We start from the raw sequence: 20,468 nt of genomic DNA, 5'->3' as shown, positions 1-20,468 counted from the left end.
AATAAAATAAAATAAAATAAAATAAAATAAAATAAAATAAAATAAAATAAAATAAAATAAAATAAAATAAAATAAAATAAAATAAAATAAAATAAAATAAAATAAAATAAAATAAAATAAAATAAAATAAAATAAATAAAATAAATAAAATAAATAAATTAATTAAAAAATAAATAAAATAAATAAAATAAATAAAATAAATAAAATAAATAAAATAAATAAAATAAATAAAATAAATAAAATAAATAAAATAAATAAAATAAATAAAATAAATAAAATAAATAAAAAATATTTTTAGGTGACCTATTGCACACATCAAATGAGACTGCAAAACCGGTTAGAGTTACAAGTCTGTGAGACACAAATACACACCAATGTGGTGTGGGAGTAGTTTTATTTCAGCTATTTTTGTCTCTGAGTTAAGGCTCTTATATACTACTACGTATCCGTTTCTCGGAGAGGTCTCAGCGGGAGACAAAGTGTCTTTTTGATTTTTACTTCTCCGACGACTATCCGTCTAAAAACAATTCCCCGCCAAACCTATAGGTGGCGCAACGGAAGACGAGCTCAGAGAAGCCTACCCTATTTGGGAAGAAGAAGTCCACGTGTCTCTGTTGACATGTTAGCTTGCCTCCCACACACTGAACCATGGCAACTAACAGATCTAAATAAAGTGACACCCAGCGTGTCAAGATGCTGATGTAATCGTTTCTTAGCGCAGTGGTTCCCCGGTCTTGTTTCCGAACTGTGTTGCTGATTCCACAGCTTGAATCTGCTTGAGGCTACATGTAGCTAGAGGCTACACGGACCTAGCTCCCCCCCAGCTTCCACACACAGTCAGCAGGGACTCCCGGCACTAACTACTACCCAGTGTTTGCTTCTAACCTGACGGTATTATAGAAACAGTTAAACAATTAAAGTCGTGACGGCGGGTTCTTGCACTGTTACCACCGCAGTTAGCATGGTGGCTAGCCTGCTAGCGCCGTTTTGAAAGCTCGTTATATCCGTATGTGACCGTGCACACATGCCCTCAGTGCTCTAACGAGCCACCGTCAGCCGGACAACTCCGCTGGCTTAACACACACGTCACATTAATCGTAGAATCATAGTTGTGTTCGTGTTTGTTGCTACAAGTAAACAGAAAGTTTGAGGTCCGGAAATACGGAAATGACGTCATACGGAAATGATGTCGTTCGCGGACCAATCACAGCCAAGAGCGGTCCGTCGGGTCTCCAAAATGAAGACGGATAGTTAGAAAAATCAGACGTGTACGAAAAGCTGTCGGAGGCGCTCGGAGAGGACGTTTCACGACGGATAGGGCGGTCTTATCTGTCCGTGATAGAAATAACGGAGAGGCATAAATTGGCCTTTACGGTGGAAAATGAAACCAAAACAATATGCCCTGTGTTAAATAGGGGAGAGATTTAAAGAGATGTGCCACCAATTTTACAGGTTTCAGCCTGTGAAAACAAATGTATGACGTCTTCTTTAAAATGGTCTTTTCAAATCTGATAGAATAACACTGGATGATATATTCAGGGATAAATCATTACACATTTATGACAGATATCTGTGTGTTACAAACGGGGGATGGTGGAATATAAAATAAATGGTTGTCATGGAGCTCCAAAAAAAGATAAAGATAAGTTGCATTGTGGAATATTCAAAATCCGAGATTCTGCATTGTCAAATCTGTCTCTTGTGAATGTTTTGGCCCTTTGAGGGAAACCGGCGTCACTGACTGAGGTACAGGAGATGGAGCAGGTCAACCACGAACTGGGAAATAACCATTAGTTCAATTTCCAGGTCCTCCATTCCGCATGCCCAAGTGTCCTAAGACAAAACCCACATTTGCTTTTCTGGAAGTGTGTGAGGAATGTGTTAAAGAGAAGCTGCTGCACATGGATGAACTAGGGTGAAAGTGTTTTTAATTTATCATCTGTCATGCTCAGGTTAAATTACATTACACAATAATAATAATTAGCAGCATTTTGTAATTGTGTCACTAAAAACAACCAGCACTGGTTATTGCCAACACCCCCCCCCCCACACACACACACATTGTAAACGAACACACAGAAATCGACTGCATGACTCTAAAAATAGCGGTGAGATCGCTGTGCTGTACGTCTGTCTACATTAAACAGATGATAAGAGCCACTGCACCCTCAGCTTGAATTGACACCCATGGGGGCCGAGGTATGTCCACCATGACTCTTTGCTGAGCTATTTCTGTCCCTCTGCCTTCAAGCCTAACCGGCCTCCACTCTCTCTGCCCCGCCTCGCCGAGAATACTCCTCTAATTGAGTTGGCTCCTGGTCACATGTATCCTGATCCCATTGCAGCCCCTCCCTCACGGTGTCTGTCTCTGCCATCAGGGAACTAGGGCAAGGAATTCCAGGTCCTGCTCTGAAACCATGCTTCCTGGACTCTTCTGACCGGGACAAACACAACAGAGAGTTGGGTGCGCTGCAGCCGGAGCCCTTCATCAGGACCTCGTCCCCCTCCACGTTTTTGGCAGAACTATTTTTCGTTTATGAAACCCACTGATATAAAAAGCTATGACTGATACAAACAACTGCACAGCTGAGGGGAGACTGAATTAGAGTTTTATTTTTGGGGGCCTGCAATTTTATGCATCGTTACTATCAGAAACACTGTTTATGAGGAGGCTCAGGACTTACATTATGTAAATTCTCTGTTGTTCACTCCAAGACTAGGATATAAACAACCGAGCCGCTTTATTAGTGAGATTGAAATGAAGGAATTAAACTTTCGATTAATGTAAATAAATATGCAGCAAACTATATATTTTTTTTGCCCTGGTCTCAAAGTCTGGATTGATTTTTCTTTCATGCCCACTTAGCCTTTTTACATGTTTTGTGGCATTGTTTGCACAAGGAAGCATAAGCACTTGGAAATATATTTGTTAAGCAAAACGGGCAAATCTGTCCTAAAAAGGCCATCGAAGCTTTATTTTGCGATAGAAACAAGCTAATTAATGAAACCATATTGTCACACAATCTCTATTGAATACATTTACGTGCAGAACAGCATTACTACTTTACTAGTGTTAACTGGAGGTCTGGAAAATGATTGCTTAATATTTTTTTGAAATATAATCATCATATTAGAAAAGAAAAATGTTCCAACAAAAGACTGAATAGTTTTTGAGGGCCTGCAAATGTATGCATCTCTACACATTGTGTATGAGGTGGGTCGAGATCATCACTTTATTGGTGAGATGGAAATAAAAAAGATAAACATAGTGATTCTTATAAAAAAGCTATGAAATACTTTTGTATTTTGTGGCAGTTTGCCCAAAGAAATATATATTTGTGATGCAAAATATGTTAACGTCTCTTCACAAGGCCTCCAAATGAAAGGTTCAGTGTGCAGGATTTAGTGACATCTAGTGGTGAAGTTGATGTTGCGACTAAAAACTGTAAAAAACACATGATGGCCTCCGTAAAGAGGACCCGCTCCTGATGTAAATACAAAGTATTTAAATATATAAACGGCCCAGTCTAGGGTAAAGAACAATTCATACAATTTAGCTGAAACACACGAGTGAAACATCATTAGGATTATTTTATATAATTTACCAATTGATCCCTTTCACTTGCAGGGGATATTGTAGAAAACTAGATTTGAAGAATTAATCTTTGCAACAAGTGTGGACTCATTTGAATTATCATCACAAAACACTGTGTTTGGACAAGAGCCGGTGTAGAAGGGTGTGTTGGTGCTCGACGGTCTTGCTCCCTGTGGTGGAAGTTCGTGCCACAGTGTAAACTCTTCTCAGTTCTTCCCACAGCCCCATGTGAAATGTGACACAAGCCTGGTCCTTTAAGGCATGCCTTCTCTATCTGTGTGCACTACATTGTGGCGTGTGAGTGTATATGCTATTTTTTTGTGTGCGTGCTGGGTGGTGGTCAGGCCTACGTTTTTACCAGGACGTCTGCAGCTGCTGTCCACTGGTATGTGAGTGGGAGCGTCCCGCTGGTGATACAGGAGTTCAGACGGCGACTGCGAGCAGTTTGATCCGGGAAGGTTCACTCTCACTCTCTCTCTCTCTCTCTCCGGCCCGTCCAGGACCTGCAGCCCGACCATGGCGGATCAGTACCAGTACAACGCCACGGAGGAGAAGATCGTGAAGGACAGCCACACCAAGGAGATCGACCTCATCAACAGAGACCCCAAGCTGATCAATGAGGGTGTAGTGAAGGTTTGTGCAGCATGCAGACGCCACCCTGTCGCAGAGAGGATTAACAACGTGACCCCTGCTGTGGCATGTGTGGAGAAAATGCAATAAACGGTTCATAGGCACAAAGACAGGAGAGCAGGTTATTATATTGTATTGAAAAGCCCTGAAATAGACCGAGAGCTATTCCTGTTGCCTGTGCAGGACTTAAGGGTTATTTTTGGAATGAGGTAGAACGGTATGACACTGATACTCTGTGACACCGTGATTTATTCAGGTTTGACAACTGTTTGTACTGTGATTGTTGCTATGATACCACCACAAACCAGTCTCTGTAAAGACAAGGCTGAACATTCATTTAGATTAGATTGTGTTTAAATGAAAGTTCATGTGAGAGGATGGTAAATGGAGTTGAGACCATGTTAAGCTTTTACAAATGAATTTGGAATGATTCAATGATTTGGTCCTATTTGCCATTAAGACGCTAATATAACTAATTTAATCAGCAATGACTGATCTGGTGATATTTCCAGACTTTTTTTTTTCTTTGCCAAACCCCCAGAATATCGATTAAACAAGTCCCATTAATCAGATGAGCAATCCATTAAAACTTACTGTATTTCTACTGAACAGCAACTGTGCTTTTTTGACTCTACAAATCCTCCCAGACCTCAAAGAGAAAAATATAAAACGTAAAAAAAAAACGTCCAGCCATTTATTTAGAGGATGATCTCAGGCTGCTGTATCTCAACAGGAACCCCACAGCGAGTTGTTCCTACTCAAGTGGATCTGGACAGGAAGAAAATACGGTTTTAGGTGTGCGGGGGTCTTTCTGTCAAGATTACTGACTTCTGTAGACAAATTGGACCACTGTGCAGTTGTTCTTGTGCATTCACATGACAGAATGATTTGGGCCCATAGATTTAAATCCATAGAATACAACAGATACATCTCATTCTCTGCACAAACCAACTTGACACGTTTGACATGTGGAGCCCACCCAGGTCTCGTGGAGGGAGATGTTTGAAATGAAAGGATGTGCACTAATGAAAGCCTCTTTTAAATTCCCTAAAAGGTGGAGTTTGAGGATGTGATTGCAGAGCCCGATGGAACACACAGCCTGGACGGAGTGTGGAAGCTCAGCTACACCACCTTCACCGTGTCCAAATACTGGTGCTATCGCATCTTGTCCGCCATCTTCGGCATCCCCGTGGCTCTGCTCTGGGGCTTCCTGTTCGCCTGCATCTCCTTCTGCCACATCTGGGCGGTGGTTCCCTGCATCAAGAGCTGCCTGATCGAGTCACAGTGCATCAGCCGCATCTACTCCCTCTGCATCCAGACCTTCTGCGACCCCTTCTTCGAGGCCCTGGGCAAGGTCTTCAGCAGCGTGCGCGTGGTGCTGCGCAAAGAAGTCTAAAGAACTCTACGCAGTAGTGTTTACAGTACGATCGGATGCAGTCCAGTATCTTTTTATACACCAGGAGATAAATCCTGTCATCCTGCTTACTCCCTGATACTCCTCCTGCAGTTCCCTTAACAAGCTGCTCTCCACCCTCCCGTCTTCTAGCCCTCGGCTCGGTGTCCTGACATGCCTGCTGTGCCTTTTGCCACCAGAAGCCGTGCGACAGCTGCAGCAGGCAGCGTGGTTCTGTGACAGCTCTGGCAGCCAGGCAGGGCTCTGTGCTCCTCACTGTGGGAGAAGAGGGAAGTCGGCCTTCACAGAGGGAACTGCACTCTCTCACTTATTTATGTGACAAAAAGCTCCGGTTACGTCTACTTCATTCACAACAAATGTAATTAACTCCCCGACTGTGCTGCACCTCTGGACGGTGCTGCCTGTATGCATGACACATTTGGCTAGATTGAAAGTTATAAGGAGGCTGTGTGTTGCTGTGTCCACTGTGTTTGAATTGATATTGATTGAGTTGAATTTGACACTTTCATGTCTGTACACTTAACCTTATTTTAAAAAAGCTAACAGAATGAAAGGAAGAGAAATGTTTTCTGAATGTCTTTGTTCAATATTGTCTGATTTCTCCGTGTATTAAAATATATATATATATTCAGATATATTTCCCTCTTAATTTGTGACAAATCAACAGTAACTAGCTGGGACATTTAATCAAAGTGTGATGGATGGGGTATTAAATCTACATGTTTGTATATTTCAGTTTGTGTATATGATGATTTGAAAGTAAAGTATATACATTTTGTTGCTATTGTGGACTTACAGTGTATAAAGAAAAAATAGGCATCGGCTGAAACTTAGACACTTTAGCCCTTATGATAAGTTTATTGCACCACGGCCTCAGAGCTTGATTATGTGTGTGTCATCTCAAATCTTTTCAAGAAGCTTGCAACAAATATTCTTTATGTTCACCAACATATTACTGCGGTTGTCCTGGAGGCACTTGCCTGTGAACTGGGACCCATTAGAGCAGCGGTGTCAAACCCATTTGAGTTAATACGCCAAAGTGGGCTAGAGCAAAAAAAACATTACATCACAACCTGTAGATGACAACTCCACCAAATGTTTCAATTTAAAAGAGCACAGAGCAAAACAAACGAGGAGAATTAAGAACAATTTCAAACGATTTGCATGTTTAATTCCAGTGAAAGTCTCTGAAGAAGCATTTTACATTAAGCAGTCAACTTTATGTCACATCTGAGCCTTAACAAGTGCAACAATATGTCTTGAGAAAACAAAATTATACGTAAATGTCTGCGTGTTTTTCCACTTTCAGTCAGTCTGCCATCATCTGTGTTTTACTCTTGTGGTGTCTGTCATCGGCACCAACTTCTCAATGACAGTCCTGAGCATCCACACAACAAATGTGTCTGGCTATTTGAGCAATGTCCGTGTTTGTCTAAGTTGTTGCTCCTGAAAATGCCACACATGACATAACTTTGTCATTAATGTGGCTGTCCAGTTCTCCAGCAAGATCCACGATCCTTGTCAGCCACAGAGTTTATCTTGTTGTTAAAGTCCTGTCGCTTCTCTGGGCACAAACTGGTGACACTTCAATCCAAACTGCTTCCTCAGACAACTCATTCCAACAACCCACGTCCAAGCTGTTGCATTGTTCGTCACGATGAGTCTCATAGTTGTGTTGAATATTATTTTCCTTGAGCTACGAAAGGTGCTGAGATCAAATCAAGTTTACTTTCCTCACGTGGTCCACATGAACATCAGCTCTCATTTGACTGTCTCACCTGTCTTTATGTGGTTTTTATCACACCACCTACTGCTCCTACTAGGACAAAGCGACACCCAGTGGACAAATCAGGAACAACAGTGGTTTTTATTAGAAAAATAAATCTTTCATCACATCTCTTTAAACCTTGCTCAGTGGTCCTATGGGCTGGATTAGACCTGCGGCCCGCGTGCTTGACACCTCTGTCCTAGAACTGGCGTTTGTATGTCTCTCACGCTCTTCTCTGTTGACTTGGAGATGCATTATTGATTATTCAGCTTCACTTTGGTGGTTGTAATATGTGAACAAGAGTGACTCATTTGCCAGCTAATGTGGACAAGCACTGCAGCCACTTTCATTTCAGCAGAACAAAGGCAATGATCATCAGATCAAACCTCTTAGGGCACATATTTTATTTAAAAAATAATACTACACATGTACATTTTCTCAAACCTTTAGCACCATATGTCTATATATGATACATGCAGAAAGGTGAGAAACATTCAAATGAGGAATAATTATTTAAAATCTTCAAATAGAAGCTGTTGAATTCCACAGCAGTTTATTGGTTGTGTTATTTCTTATTCCGTCTTTTTAAACTACTTCAGAGAGACATGATATAGATATAATTAATGTATTTGGTGTGAACAAAATCACACAGATCTAAATGCTTTTACATTTATTTAATATTTTCCCCTCCTGCAAATGATAAATTAAATGTGTACAATTACAGATAATGTACAAGCAAATTATCCACCAGTTATTTTGGTCATTACATTGATTTAAAAAAGTCTTAGATTACAAATATTTATGTGACAGACTTTCTTTCAATATAACATCTCATAATAATTCAATAATTCAAATGAAAGAAGCACAGTGTTACAGCTATAAAATAAATAACCTTATCCTAAAAAGAAATAAAAGTAGACTAAAATAGTGTTTAATAATTATTGACAAGTTACATTAATCTACCTTGTAATCCACACAGTGATAAGATCTAAATCTTTGCAATATAATGCAGTTGAATAATGCTGCACTATTTACCCAAATGTATACAAATCTATTCTAGGAGAGGACAGTTGAAATAAGTAAAGCAACAATATGAACTTCACAAAGAGATAATGTATTACAGCATATTGTTCAGCATTTTATTGTTCAGCTTTTGTTTTAATCAAGACACTTCTCATTGCTGTAAATGATATCTGATTACTGCTAAGTGGATCACATCCTTGACAGCTTATATTCTTGAAACATTTTGCATTTACAACGAATTATAAAACAGGCAATGATAAACGCTATAGAGTGAATTCATGGCTCAATGGTCCATAGGAGGATACGTCATGTCTTGCAGCAGCTGTGACCTGAGACTACCTCCTGAAACATGCAGGTCACCTCTCTGGACTGCACAATCTCCAGATCTTGACCCAGTAATGTGTTTTGGGACTGAGGCCGAACGGGATGTTCAAAGTTTCAATGTGCTGCCAAAAAACCTCCAGGAACTCGGTGACGTCCTAAATTCAGACAAACATCCCTCTGGAAACTTTCCAGGAACATTGCCAAGGATTTGTTCAGTCTGTTTCGGAGGCAGAAGAACTTCTGCATCAGGTCGGTGCAAATAATGACGCCTTCATTCTTTATTGATTTTATTTTTTATACATTTTAGAAATCTTTGCCTATCTTTAGCTAAAACAACTCACATCAAACAGAAGCTCAAGTAAATGCTTACACATGCAACCCAACGCAAATGTAACAAAGTGAACAACACTGTACACAATATGTAATATATATATATAATATGTAAGCTTTGCTAGTGACAACAACTGAATCAATTGTGTAGTTGCTAAAGGCTGAAAGGGCTTCAACTAGCATTCAATCTTCTTTTTTATATCTTTGTTTCACACTCTGCCCATTAAATCTGTAAATATATACTGTACATCTATAAAAAGAAATGTATAAACAATAAACTAGAGATTCAGTGGATTGCTCAGCTTGGTCCATGATCATCTTGAAAGCTTTTATTTACAAAATATTGCCCCTTAATTAGAGTTTGTAGATTTTGCCTACATTTTCTTATTCCACAATTATATTCTCACTATGTCCTGTATATTAATGTAAATAGAATATTTTAAGAGCGTTGTTGTCACTCCCCTTCTGGGCTTTGAACAGCCACCTTCAAGGAAAGAGGTATCTGCAGGAGTCAAACTGCTGGATTCTTTTTTAATGGCGACAGCATGTGGTTAAAGGCCAGGAGGGCAGCTTGATGGGTGGGTGGGGGGTGGAGGGTCCATGCTTATGTGCTAGAAGTCTGTGTGAGGCTCCTCTGACTGCTGGTGCTCTTAATGACAAACGTTGAGGAGTTGCTCTTGTGACTGGAGTCAAAGTCGGGCTCACAGCGGCACTTGGATGACTTGAGGTAGCGAGTGGAGCAGCACAGAAAGTTCTGCCTAAGATCCTGGAACAGGTGTCCGGCGAAGCACATGTAGATCCAGGGGTTACAGCAGCTGTTGAGGCTGGCGAGTAGCATGGAGATGATGAAGGGCATCGCTGCAGAGAGAGAGGAGAGTTAGTGGTATGTGACAGCAAACATTAAAGATTGACAATGCAGCTCTGCATCCTCCCACTATCCAGAATGGAAGTCAGGATATCCTGGATACGAACACTGCCATTTTTGCACATTTGGAGCCTGCACAGAAACGTTCAGGGGATGAAGCCAGAGCAGCGAGGTCCCGTCAATAAACGCGCTCGACCAATAATATGATAAGAACTACCCAATGACAGAAACTATCTTTGAAAAAATATTCTAACAGAATTTATGACCTATACTGCCGCCAGCCACCAGGTGGCAATCGAGACAATTGGGCTTCACTTTCGGGAAGCAGTCATGTCCTCCATCTTTATTCATAGTCTCTGAACAAATAATGATATTACTGGGTAAATGTGTATCTACTTCCATTCTTAACAAGTACAGTGACAAAATGTATGAAAGTATTTCATGCATTTCGTGCACCAATATTTTGTTTGACTTGTGATGGTTTATTCATCCTGATTTCAATCAATACTTTTTAGTCGAGTGGTTGTAGCGGTCAGGCAATTCGATTATTTTCTCAAAATATTGAATAGACTACATTTTTTTCCACATTTTTTTGGGAACACAAATTCATGTCATTGACGAATTTTAGCAACTGCGATAACCCCCCATTTTCATCTCATGAAATACTCATTTCCATTTTCATCTGACTTGGAACTTCATAGCCGATTGCAATGCATTTTAGAGATCTTTGAGGAAGGAGAGATTGTGAATGATTGATTGGTGAACTGTTAAATCAAGCAATTAACCAATAATCTTCTAAAACAGTGAACAGGACCAGCAGAATTCTTCCTCTCACCCTGAGATACTATCAGCGGCACGTTGGATGACATTTACGCCAGGTCAACGCCTCCATCCAACTGACATTTGGCAAATGAGTAATGGATTTGTGCAATTGGTTCATATCCTCTATTTAACCTCTGCCCACTTTGGTATTTGACCTCTGCTTACTGATTTCGAATGCCACTCTCAGTCTGTGTGCGCTGCTGCTGTTCGCAGGACGGCTCTAATGATGCTTTGTGAAGTCTAACGGAGATTTGTCATCGTAAATGATTTCTGGAAGGGCGTTAAAGTCACACACATGATGAATAAGAACTCTTCACCAGCTATTAAGGATTTGATTTATGAGAGAAAAACATGAACTTAACCGAGTGTAGATCATTTAAGTACCCCTTCAATTGCAGTTTCATTGGTTTGATAATCTGCTTTTGAGTTCTACATCGAAATGTTTCAGATGAGTAATTGAAAATGATTGAAGGGTGTGTTAAATACCGACCCAATATTCAGATCTGAGCAAGAGAACGCCCATGACATGTACAAGTTAAAACATTGAGTAAGTTGACACAAAGCTTCGGCCACACATCCGTCAGCTGTAAATAGGTTCAACTGACATGGAGAGAATCTAACACCTCACTGCAGAAGACCGGTAGTTATCAAACATTCTTATCAGGTTGGATGAGAGAGCAGCCTGGACCCAATTCGAATAGCAGGGGGAACTATCGTGAAGCGCCTTTACAGAATTCGCTCACAATGTCATTCAAAAGGGAACCATAAATCACACATAGAACGGAGAGGCAGAATATAATCCTCCTCTGGGTGGTGCATCTGTCTTCCTGTCAGAGCGGAAACATACAGGTCAGACCAAAAAGACTGTAATTCATTTACTGACAACACCAAAGGCTGATCCGTGTCCCCATCAAGCTGAACAAGCATTGGCGGTGATCAAATAGATTTTTTGACTTTAGGTGATATTTGTAAATAAAACTGCTTTGACAAGACTTTCCCTCATGTTCCAAGTTTCTTTGTCTCGTGGTTTTTAAAGACACATAGAAAAGGACCTTTAGAGAAATAACACTTTGCGATTGGACAAATCAATAGTATGGAGCTAAGTGTGAGTCAGTGTCCGAGGGCCCCACGCAGGCTCCACAGGGGAACAGGTTTGCTTTTAAAGATCTTTGGGAGCTTTGTTTGTGTCTGAGTCAGAGTTTAACCTTCGGGTGTTTTTGTCCTTTACATAATGAAATCTGTCTGTTTGTTCACTGCAAATTCACCGTTTGCCTTCACAAAGCTTAAAGAACGGAATATTTAGCTACCTGTCTCTAATGCTTTCAAAGTCGTATTGATAAGATTAAAGGGCGGGTGAACCTCCAGTCTTTGAAAGGTCCTGACTCTTTCACAATAGATTCAAATCACGAAATGTCAGATATTTTGGGTTGTTGAGTTTTGGCAATTTTATCAATCAACCCTGAACAGAAAGGGAATAGGCACATCTCGCAAAGTGTCAAACTGTGAACCTGAATATTCATCTGACTGTTTCAGGTGCTGGGTCATTTGTGACATTTGTACTTTACATAAGTAGTAAGTCAGTGGCGAAAGTGGAGGTGTCTGCAATGAATCAGAGAAGAAACTAGTGCGTTTATACACTGCCATTTCTTGGAGGGGTCTTTTAGAGACAGCCACGAGCTGAAGTAACAGCTTGATTGATGCTGAAAATGGTGGCAAATATGTCTCTAATGGTTCCATTACGGAGGAGACCATGGCAGGAATATCCCTGATGGTGCCAATCCCTCAGACACAGGCTGAAAGAATCGACTTTCTGCAGCATTGAAAAAAAATGTAGAGAGAGAAATCAATGTTCATTACTCTAGTACTCTTACGTTTGGGGTTATTTAAGTCTCAAGGAATATATTATGGATATATTTCACAGTGAGGTCAGGAAGTATAAGTCTGTAGGTATATGGGCAATAAAAATTAATAATTAGTTTCACTGAGCGATATGGTCCTGATTGATTGCTCATCTGTCACTGCAGTACAAACTGTTTTTAAAGGCACAGTCTGATCTCAGACAACCCCTAAAAACACAAAGAATGACCGAAAAAATTCAAACAACCAAAATCACAGTATCTAAAATCCTGTGTTTTGAAACTGTTAATGGTTCATTAATAAAAAAAAAGGCAACGTTTAGCAAGAGCTTCCGGCTTCAAGCTCGTCTTGGCTGACTTGGCGGAAAATGTCTCATAATGATCACTTTATCTGCACATACACAGGTGACACTATCTTTTGTACACAGGCCCGTGTTGTTGCCAATCATGGCCTCTCTGAGTGCAGCGTGCTCACGTGCAGGGAAGCCATCAGACATCTGCACCGATCCAGGCTCTGCAGCACAAATTGGTTTCATCACCGTCTCTCCCATTCACAGAATGAAAAACCTCTGCTGCTATTTTCTGACTACACTGACTTTGAAAATTGAACGTTGCAGCATCAGAGCCGACTGCTGTTCCTTCCTAGGCGCATCTAGCCTCATGCTGATTGCTAAAGGATTACCTCTCGGTGTATTGTTCTTTTTCCTCAAAAGTAGAAATGACTGGTGAGAAGAATGCAGCCAGAGGAGAATGACAACTACGCACATGCTGTCAGCTGGAAACGTTGGCAAAAACCCTCTGAGGCAGAAGAAAAGAAGAAAAGTCTCTAAATTCTCTTTTCAGAAATAAATTTTCTGATTTTCTTCTTCTCGCAGTCAGGCTTTATATTAAAGAGTTTTTATAACAACATATTTACTTTATTGTCTGATGAACTACCATCTACCACTGTTAATGTTTTATTCAAGAGGAGAAGCAGACACATCATTCTGCAAAGTCCTTAAATGAATAGCTCTTATCAGAATTACCTTTTCCAATAAGGGTTCCCAACAAACAGGTCAATTACATCTTATCTCTCACATTAAACATATGTCCTCGTCACAATGTGAACTGTGCAAACACACCGTGAAGACGAATTGGCACATTAGTCTCCTCTTGTTAAATGGGTGTGGCCATGGCAGAGCAGGTCGATAAATATAAGGGAGGACATATAGATGGCCGCTTCGTGGCCTATTGTGGTTAAATGTCAACGACACAATCCAACGTGCCTCACAGGCCCAAGCAGGAGCCGCTTGGAGCGCGCCGTGACGCACACTAATTTGTATAATGATTAGCCATCACTCGGTGTCTGCAGCGTGGGGAAGGTCAGAGGGTATTTGGAAGTGGGATCATGTATGCAGTTTAGGCACTTTAAATAAACGATGTGTTTTTCTTAGCATATAAAGCAGGTATATAAGTAATTTGACATATAAGAAAAACAGAAAATCTATAATGTCTCCCAGCTTCATATGTTTCTCTATGTAAACAACAACAGCACCAAAACATTTGATCAATACACTTGATTATTAGTGTAGGTAGACGGCACTCATGTGTTTAGTTGTGATGTCACAACTCACAACTAAACACATTTTTGTGTTTTTGAATGTTTGAATTGATAAATATCAGAAAACACATATACCTGCAGTGTAATCTGTGTCCTTAGCAACGTACAGGGGTTTATTGAACCCAATGTTCCTTTATTAACATCTTCTGACTCGTATGTGAAACTCCTGCCCCAGGTCAATTAGATACAATAAACACAGCTCAGCTTGTTTTTGTTGCCTCAGTTTTCTCTTATTGGTGGACAGGCGTTGGCATCCTTGTGCGTAAAGACAACCAATGCGCACACGGAGAAGGATGAAACATACATTTTAAAACCTCCAAACCCCTCGATGTTATCAGAGAAACTGGGCGTAAATTATGGGTTTGCAATTTTAAAACAAAGGACAAGATGGTGAATACCCCAGTGTCCAAAATATGACTTATGATAATAGCACACCAGCCTTTACGCTTTGGTGCGCATTTTAAGAAACTGTGTTCCTACCTTCACGAGGCGCCTCTGGGTCCCACGCAGACCACATCTGGACAGAGAAGAAGGGGGTCCAGCAGACGATATAAGCCAGGACGATTACAAAAGTCATTTTCACCGTGGTGATCTTCGCCTTGGAGATGAGCTTCACGCTGCTTACACGGGCCAGCGTGTTGCCTTTGGAGGATTTGGGCGTCAGGCTTATGCACTGCTCCCGTCTGGTTTTCAGTCTGAAGTTTTGCCAGATTTTGAAGCTTATCAAACCGTAGCAAATGCTCAGTATGGCCACGGGGATGATGTAAATGGTCAGGCTGATCCAGGTGATGTACGCCTTGGCTCCCCAGGGCTTCACGAAATCCCCCCAGCAGTCGTAGACCCCTGATCCGGCCGAGCCCACCTCTCGCAGGGAGAAGATGAACATCTGGGGGACGCTGAACAGCAGACTCAGGAGCCAGGAGGAGATCACATAGAAACGGTCTTTCCTCCGGTGCAGGGAGCGGAGAGGCTGACAAATGGCCAGGCACCTGTCTACAGACATCAGCACCAACATGTACGTGGACGCGAACATCCCGACGACCTGCACGTATTTCACCAATCTGCACAAGGTGTCCGGGCCGTAGAAGCGAAAAGTGATGTCCCAGATAAGTTGAGGCAGAACTTGGAATATCGCCACAACTAGATCGGCGATGCTCAGGTGCTTCATGAAGTAGTACATGCGCGACTGGCTGTGCTTGGTGGTGTGGATGGCCAGCAGGACGCACAGGTTCCCGGCCAGCGCCAGGACCAGCACCAGGGCGAGCACGGTCACCTCCACCTTCGCCACCTCCTCATTGCGCTTCAGAGGATTCGTCTGATTCAACCCGAAGGTGCCGTTAGGGAGACTCGAGTTCTTCCACGACTCGTTGAATGGCCACAACAAGTCACTTTGGTTCGAGATACTTTCCATTGCCGCAGCGTGGTCCTCGATGCGTCAGGGCTGGACGGGCACCTGGAGCCAGGGTCTTGGAAGTGGAAGTCTTCCTTGTGCAGGTGGAAAGAAGGAGAGCGGTATGTGATGAGGATTCACAACAAGTTTCTCAGGTGATAAAAAAAAGGAAAGGAAGCACTGTTTAGTTGAACCTCAGCCATCACTGCTTTCCAGGAAGAAAAGACGCACGAGTCCTCAGAGAAAAGGAGCAAATGTTTCCAGTGATCTAAACTGCATGAAGCGTTTGAACAAATGTGGCAGCCAGAATAAAGTGCACCTAAGGTTCAGAAGACCAAAAAACATCAAAACTGGGGTCTAATCTACTCGAGCAGTACACAGCACTGGTCAAAGGTAAATCTCCAAAATCAAGGTCCGAGTAAATCCAAATAATTTGCAGGATTATAGTCGATAAAAATAGATATTTGACTTCAAAATGAAATCGTAAACTCTAAAGTTAAAACATGAAAATAAAAATAAAGATCCGCAGAGGTTGAAACCCCCATCTTCATCACCTTCTCCGGTAAGAATCGGACTGACCAGCGCCACAGCTCACAAGTGCCTGTTGTGGGATGCGTCTGTCCCCAGTTCAGGAGGAACAGCAAACAGTATTACCATTCACAACCACTAGGTGACGACTCGAGCCATGCATCAACTTCAACTTGTCCTGCCTCAGAGCCTCGACCCCCTCCTCTCAACCTGATCCTCCAGATCTGCTCTGAATCACGGGTCTCATTTGGAGGAACTGCCAGTGTCATGAGAGGAGATTTCAGTTGTCAGACTCTGACATGGCTGTGGAAATTCAAATCTGTTCACAGAGATGCTGGGGGAGATGACAGCGGAGACTGTGACAAATAGCACATGGTGTCAAAATCTGTGGAGAAAATTTGATTTGTTTTTTCCTTCTGGAGACTCACACATGCTGTGGAGGGACTCTAACCTCAGCTGGTTTTGAACTTGGGGTTAAAAAGGTTCATAACCTCCAGGAAACAAGAGGAGAATAAATTAGTTAATATAAATAAAGGCTTTACTGCTTGAAAAACAGACATAAAACAGTTACTCTTCAGCTGGATGGTCAGTTTTACAACTCCAGGGGAGCAACAAAGAGCCAGTCCATTTGTAGGTCAGATAAATAAGAGGAAACAGCCCTTTTCTCAACTGGGATTTAAAAGTCGATGCTGTGTGATGTTATCAAGGCAACGCCCACTGAAGCTGATTGAGTGATTACAAAAGAGGACGTGTTTGTTGGCACATGAAGGATCTGAGCCACAAGCTTCTGTACGAGAGACACAAACAGCAGAGGTTTTTGTTCCTATGGAAACTCACCCATAGGTGCTGTCACTGTTGTTCTTTAGTATCCACATCAAATAGCATCTTAGACTGGATTCAGAAAACTAATACTAATGCACTGAGGATTCAAGTAAACCGTCCAAGATGACAGGTATAACACAATTTATGTTACAGTTGATTTTGCTCTAAGGCCAAAATTAAGGCACATGGCTTCTTCTTGTCATTATCATGCGTGTACAGCATATTATACTGAAATGAGTCTTATCAAATTATTCTAATAGTACCTGATGATGATGATCTGTCGACCTCCTGCACGTGGGGTAAAAAAACAACAACCATATGAGGGTGGAATTTTATTGCCAGCTGTGTGCCATGCGCATGTTGATGTCCATCTGCTACATTCCAGTGATTCCTGTGAAAACACATTTCTTCCCTCTTCCCGTTCCTGTTGCCAAGCGCGAATGCTGCAAAGGAACCCAGCGACTCGAATGGCAACTATGTGTGTTATCGCTTAATTGATGACACACGAATGTTAACAACATGCAAAGTGTGATACATGAAAGCGGAAAGCGTAATTCAGAACCTCTCAGGGAAGGGATGAAAGTGGACAGATTAAAGGGCTCCTAACACGGAGCTGTGGGACAAAAACACCATAGAGAGTGGATTATTAACCTCCATGAAAAACAACTGCCTGTCAGGTCGGCTGCTTGAATTCTGTTTCTACACCCTGCAGCACAGAAATAAGTGAAACCAAACACTTTCTACACTCTGACCATTTGTAAGTACTTCAAGACTAAACACACTCATGTTGGGAGATTCAGGGACATGCTGGAGTAGTTGGGAGTACTGACAAGTGGAATTTGTTAGCTACTGTGAAGCTCTTCAAATTTCCAGCAACACTCAATTGCAAAAACCCGTCGGGAAAAGGCCTCTGGTCCTATCTGAGCCAGGGAGCCCCTTCTTGTGGTTTGGAGTTTGGAAAACTGTAGATCCATTGGAATTCCAAAGCAGCAACATGACGACTGCTGATGATTTAGCACAGACTGGAAATTAAAAAGACAGATGGAAGAAATTTGAAAATGATGGTACAATAAATCCAGTGATGCAACTTTTTCTAATGTCCTCACTGAGCTCATTTTAGGTGAGACACATGAGATGAGCCCCATGAAAGTAACGAAAGTGGATGAGTCTGGAAACAAAAATAAGCAGAAAATAACAAGTGTAATGGTCACTACTGGAAATTAAGGAGGTGTGTGGTACAGTTGTGTAGCTGAAGCTGCATCGGGGCAATCAGCTTTCTCTGTAGCTGCCACAGATCAATGGAAGACTGATGATGATGTGAGGAGCTGCTGCTTCGAGTCTGAAAGAAGCTGCTCAGCTCTGCATTGATTCTGACCTCGACCTGATTGTCATCATGACTTGCTTTTATTTTATTGAACAGATCAGTGATGTGCAGATTTGTGTCGTGTATCTTGAGCACTCAAGTGTAACTCTTTAATACTTTATTATACTCAGTAGAGCGGATACCTTCGCCGAGGCTCAACCGTCCACTGACACTCATCAAGCTGCTCCAAATTTCATGCACACGTAGAAATCAGTTCCCTACATGTGCCGGATTTCTTCATCAAGATATGTAAATTATTCCCTCGGAATAAATGAAAAAATAACTTGTCTCCACATCAAAATGAAATGGAATTGTCTCTGATCCGTCCAGTAGTTTTTGTGTAATACTGCTTACAAACAAACAAACAACAAGCAAACAACTGGACGGGGGTGAAAACACAACCTCATTGCCAGAGGTAATTGTCTTGCAGCCATAGTCTTATATGGCATCAAATGGTGACATCTATATTTGAACTATGATGAGACAGTTAAGCATCTTCTGGACGTTTGGCCATCACTTAGTGCAGCATCAGGACATTTCTCATCAAGTCCAGCAGCAGCATCAGGTGACTGCTGCATATCTATAACCAGGTAGTCACGAACAGGTTGTAATCAGTCCCTATTAAATACATACTCACTATAATGATGTGTGAAAAAAGCAGCAGCAATGTGTAAACCAACCAAGCCCTGGACTCACTATTGGATGCAAACACATGCAGTGCAGATGCATGATGGGCGGGTGGCGCCTGAACACAAGACCTGATCTTATGCATCTGTTAATGATGATAAAGCTTTTTATCTGTGGAAGAAGTGCAGGTTCTTCTTGGTGTGCGGGTCCTCTAGCAGACAAACATTTACGTTTTGCATCTTTGAAAGCTGCAGTTCTTGGTTTATGACACAGGTATAGTGGCCAGAGTTCTGCTCATACAGTGTATTCAACAGTGGTTCAGTATTTAACGAGTGGAGATTTAGTACAGGAAAAGTGCTGAATAATCACCACGGGTGTTCCTAATGGATGTAACTGCAGTTTGGTACATGCTGCACTTGAAGTGAAGAGAAAAGGTAAACAGTGGAGAGCAGTCAAGCTGAGACGACTCGAATGATCAAGTGGAGAGGAGCGTGGAAGAGAGGAAATTAGGATGACAAGGCTGATAGAAGTCCAGGCTGCATGCGGTGAGCACGAACCGTCATGGAAATAGAGTGAAAGTGAAATAGATCACAGACGTAAAAAAGAAAAATTACGCTATTGGATTTCCTGATATTGATGTCGTTGCTGGAGAAAGTCGGTTTGTCTCATAAGAAGTCCAGTTCAGAGAAAAGAGGGAGAAGATAAATCAAGCAGACATATCATTTAATATATATCTCAGTGGCTGTTGAATTGACAACAGTGTGGGGCCCTTTGCTAACTTGGTCACATCATTTCATTATATCAATAGTTTTGATGTCTGTAGACAAGTGTTTGATACCACGATGTATAATCGAGTCCTGCAGCAGACCTTTGTTATAAGTCATTCTTATGCTCAGTATTCACATCTCCTGTCTGTCTCTGGCTGTAAACTACGAACACACATATATTATTATAAGATTTGACAAGCAGGAGAGAGAGGGGAGGACGGGCAGTAGGGTTGCAAGTCAGAAACCAACCTGCAGCCGCTGCAAGTTTTTGTTACTGTAGATAAGCAACCGGGCGTCCCACCTATCTTACTTATGAAACTATATACATTCTAATTCTATTATGTTTATTGCACTTCAGATAGTACCTAATTCCTAATAAGTAATTTTTTCGAAGTTGGTCCAAAATGTTTCAGTGTAACCTATTTAATTTCAATCTAAAGGTTGCTTTTATTTCTAATTAACCCAATTTTTTTTTAAATTTATGTAATTAACTGTTTTTATTTGTTGTACCTCGTTGGTCTCTGTGCTGCTGCAACATGTGTGAATGTCCTCTTATGGCTCAATAAAGCCTCTTATTACCTTATTCCATCTGTTAGAATAGGAAATGCCCGTTGGAAGACCTCTCTTTGCTAACAACTGATATCTATAACATGAAGCATGACCCGCTGTTAGGGAGAGATTTCTCGGTAAAGTTTAAATGGTATTTGTTCCCCCACACAGCTGATTTGAACTGGGACACCTACT

At 41.5% G+C, this 20,468-nt stretch overlaps 2 protein-coding genes across 2 annotated transcripts; one reads left to right on the top strand and one right to left on the bottom strand.

Annotated features, from left to right (window-relative positions):
• The first annotated feature begins 4,111 nt into the window (after positions 1 to 4,111).
• On the top strand, positions 4,112 to 5,621 carry cav3 (caveolin 3). The gene is made up of 2 exons (XM_061070575.1): positions 4,112 to 4,228; positions 5,280 to 5,621. Exons 1-2 carry the CDS (start codon positions 4,112 to 4,114, stop codon positions 5,619 to 5,621), a joined length of 459 nt encoding a protein of 152 aa, XP_060926558.1.
• A 4,067-nt stretch (positions 5,622 to 9,688) lies between these two features.
• Positions 9,689 to 15,638, bottom strand: oxtra (oxytocin receptor a). Its single transcript, XM_061070153.1, has 2 exons — positions 14,708 to 15,638; positions 9,689 to 9,942 (listed from the first exon to the last, which is right to left on the bottom strand). Exons 1-2 carry the CDS (start codon positions 15,636 to 15,638, stop codon positions 9,689 to 9,691), a joined length of 1,185 nt encoding a protein of 394 aa, XP_060926136.1.
• Between the last annotated feature and the right edge of the window lie 4,830 nt (positions 15,639 to 20,468).

Source organism: Limanda limanda, chromosome 4 (assembly GCF_963576545.1).
Source record: "Limanda limanda chromosome 4, fLimLim1.1, whole genome shotgun sequence".
NCBI classification, from domain to species: Eukaryota; Metazoa; Chordata; class Actinopteri; order Pleuronectiformes; family Pleuronectidae; genus Limanda; species Limanda limanda.
This window is presented reverse-complemented; position numbering and strand designations above follow the sequence as displayed.

What these genes read in the sequence shown, in the direction of transcription:
- oxtra (XM_061070153.1), bottom strand. Translation starts at nt 15,638, where the DNA reads ATGGAAAGTATCTCGAACCAAAGTGACTTGTTGTGGCCATTCAACGAG. An exon ending in CCCAGAGGCGCCTCGTGAAG is followed by an intron (nt 9,943 to 14,707) that starts GTAGGAACACAG and finishes CTCTCTCTGCAG; the next exon opens with CGATGCCCTTCATCATCTCC.
- cav3 (XM_061070575.1), top strand. Translation starts at nt 4,112, where the DNA reads ATGGCGGATCAGTACCAGTACAACGCCACGGAGGAGAAGATCGTGAAG. An exon ending in TCAATGAGGGTGTAGTGAAG is followed by an intron (nt 4,229 to 5,279) that starts GTTTGTGCAGCA and finishes ATTCCCTAAAAG; the next exon opens with GTGGAGTTTGAGGATGTGAT.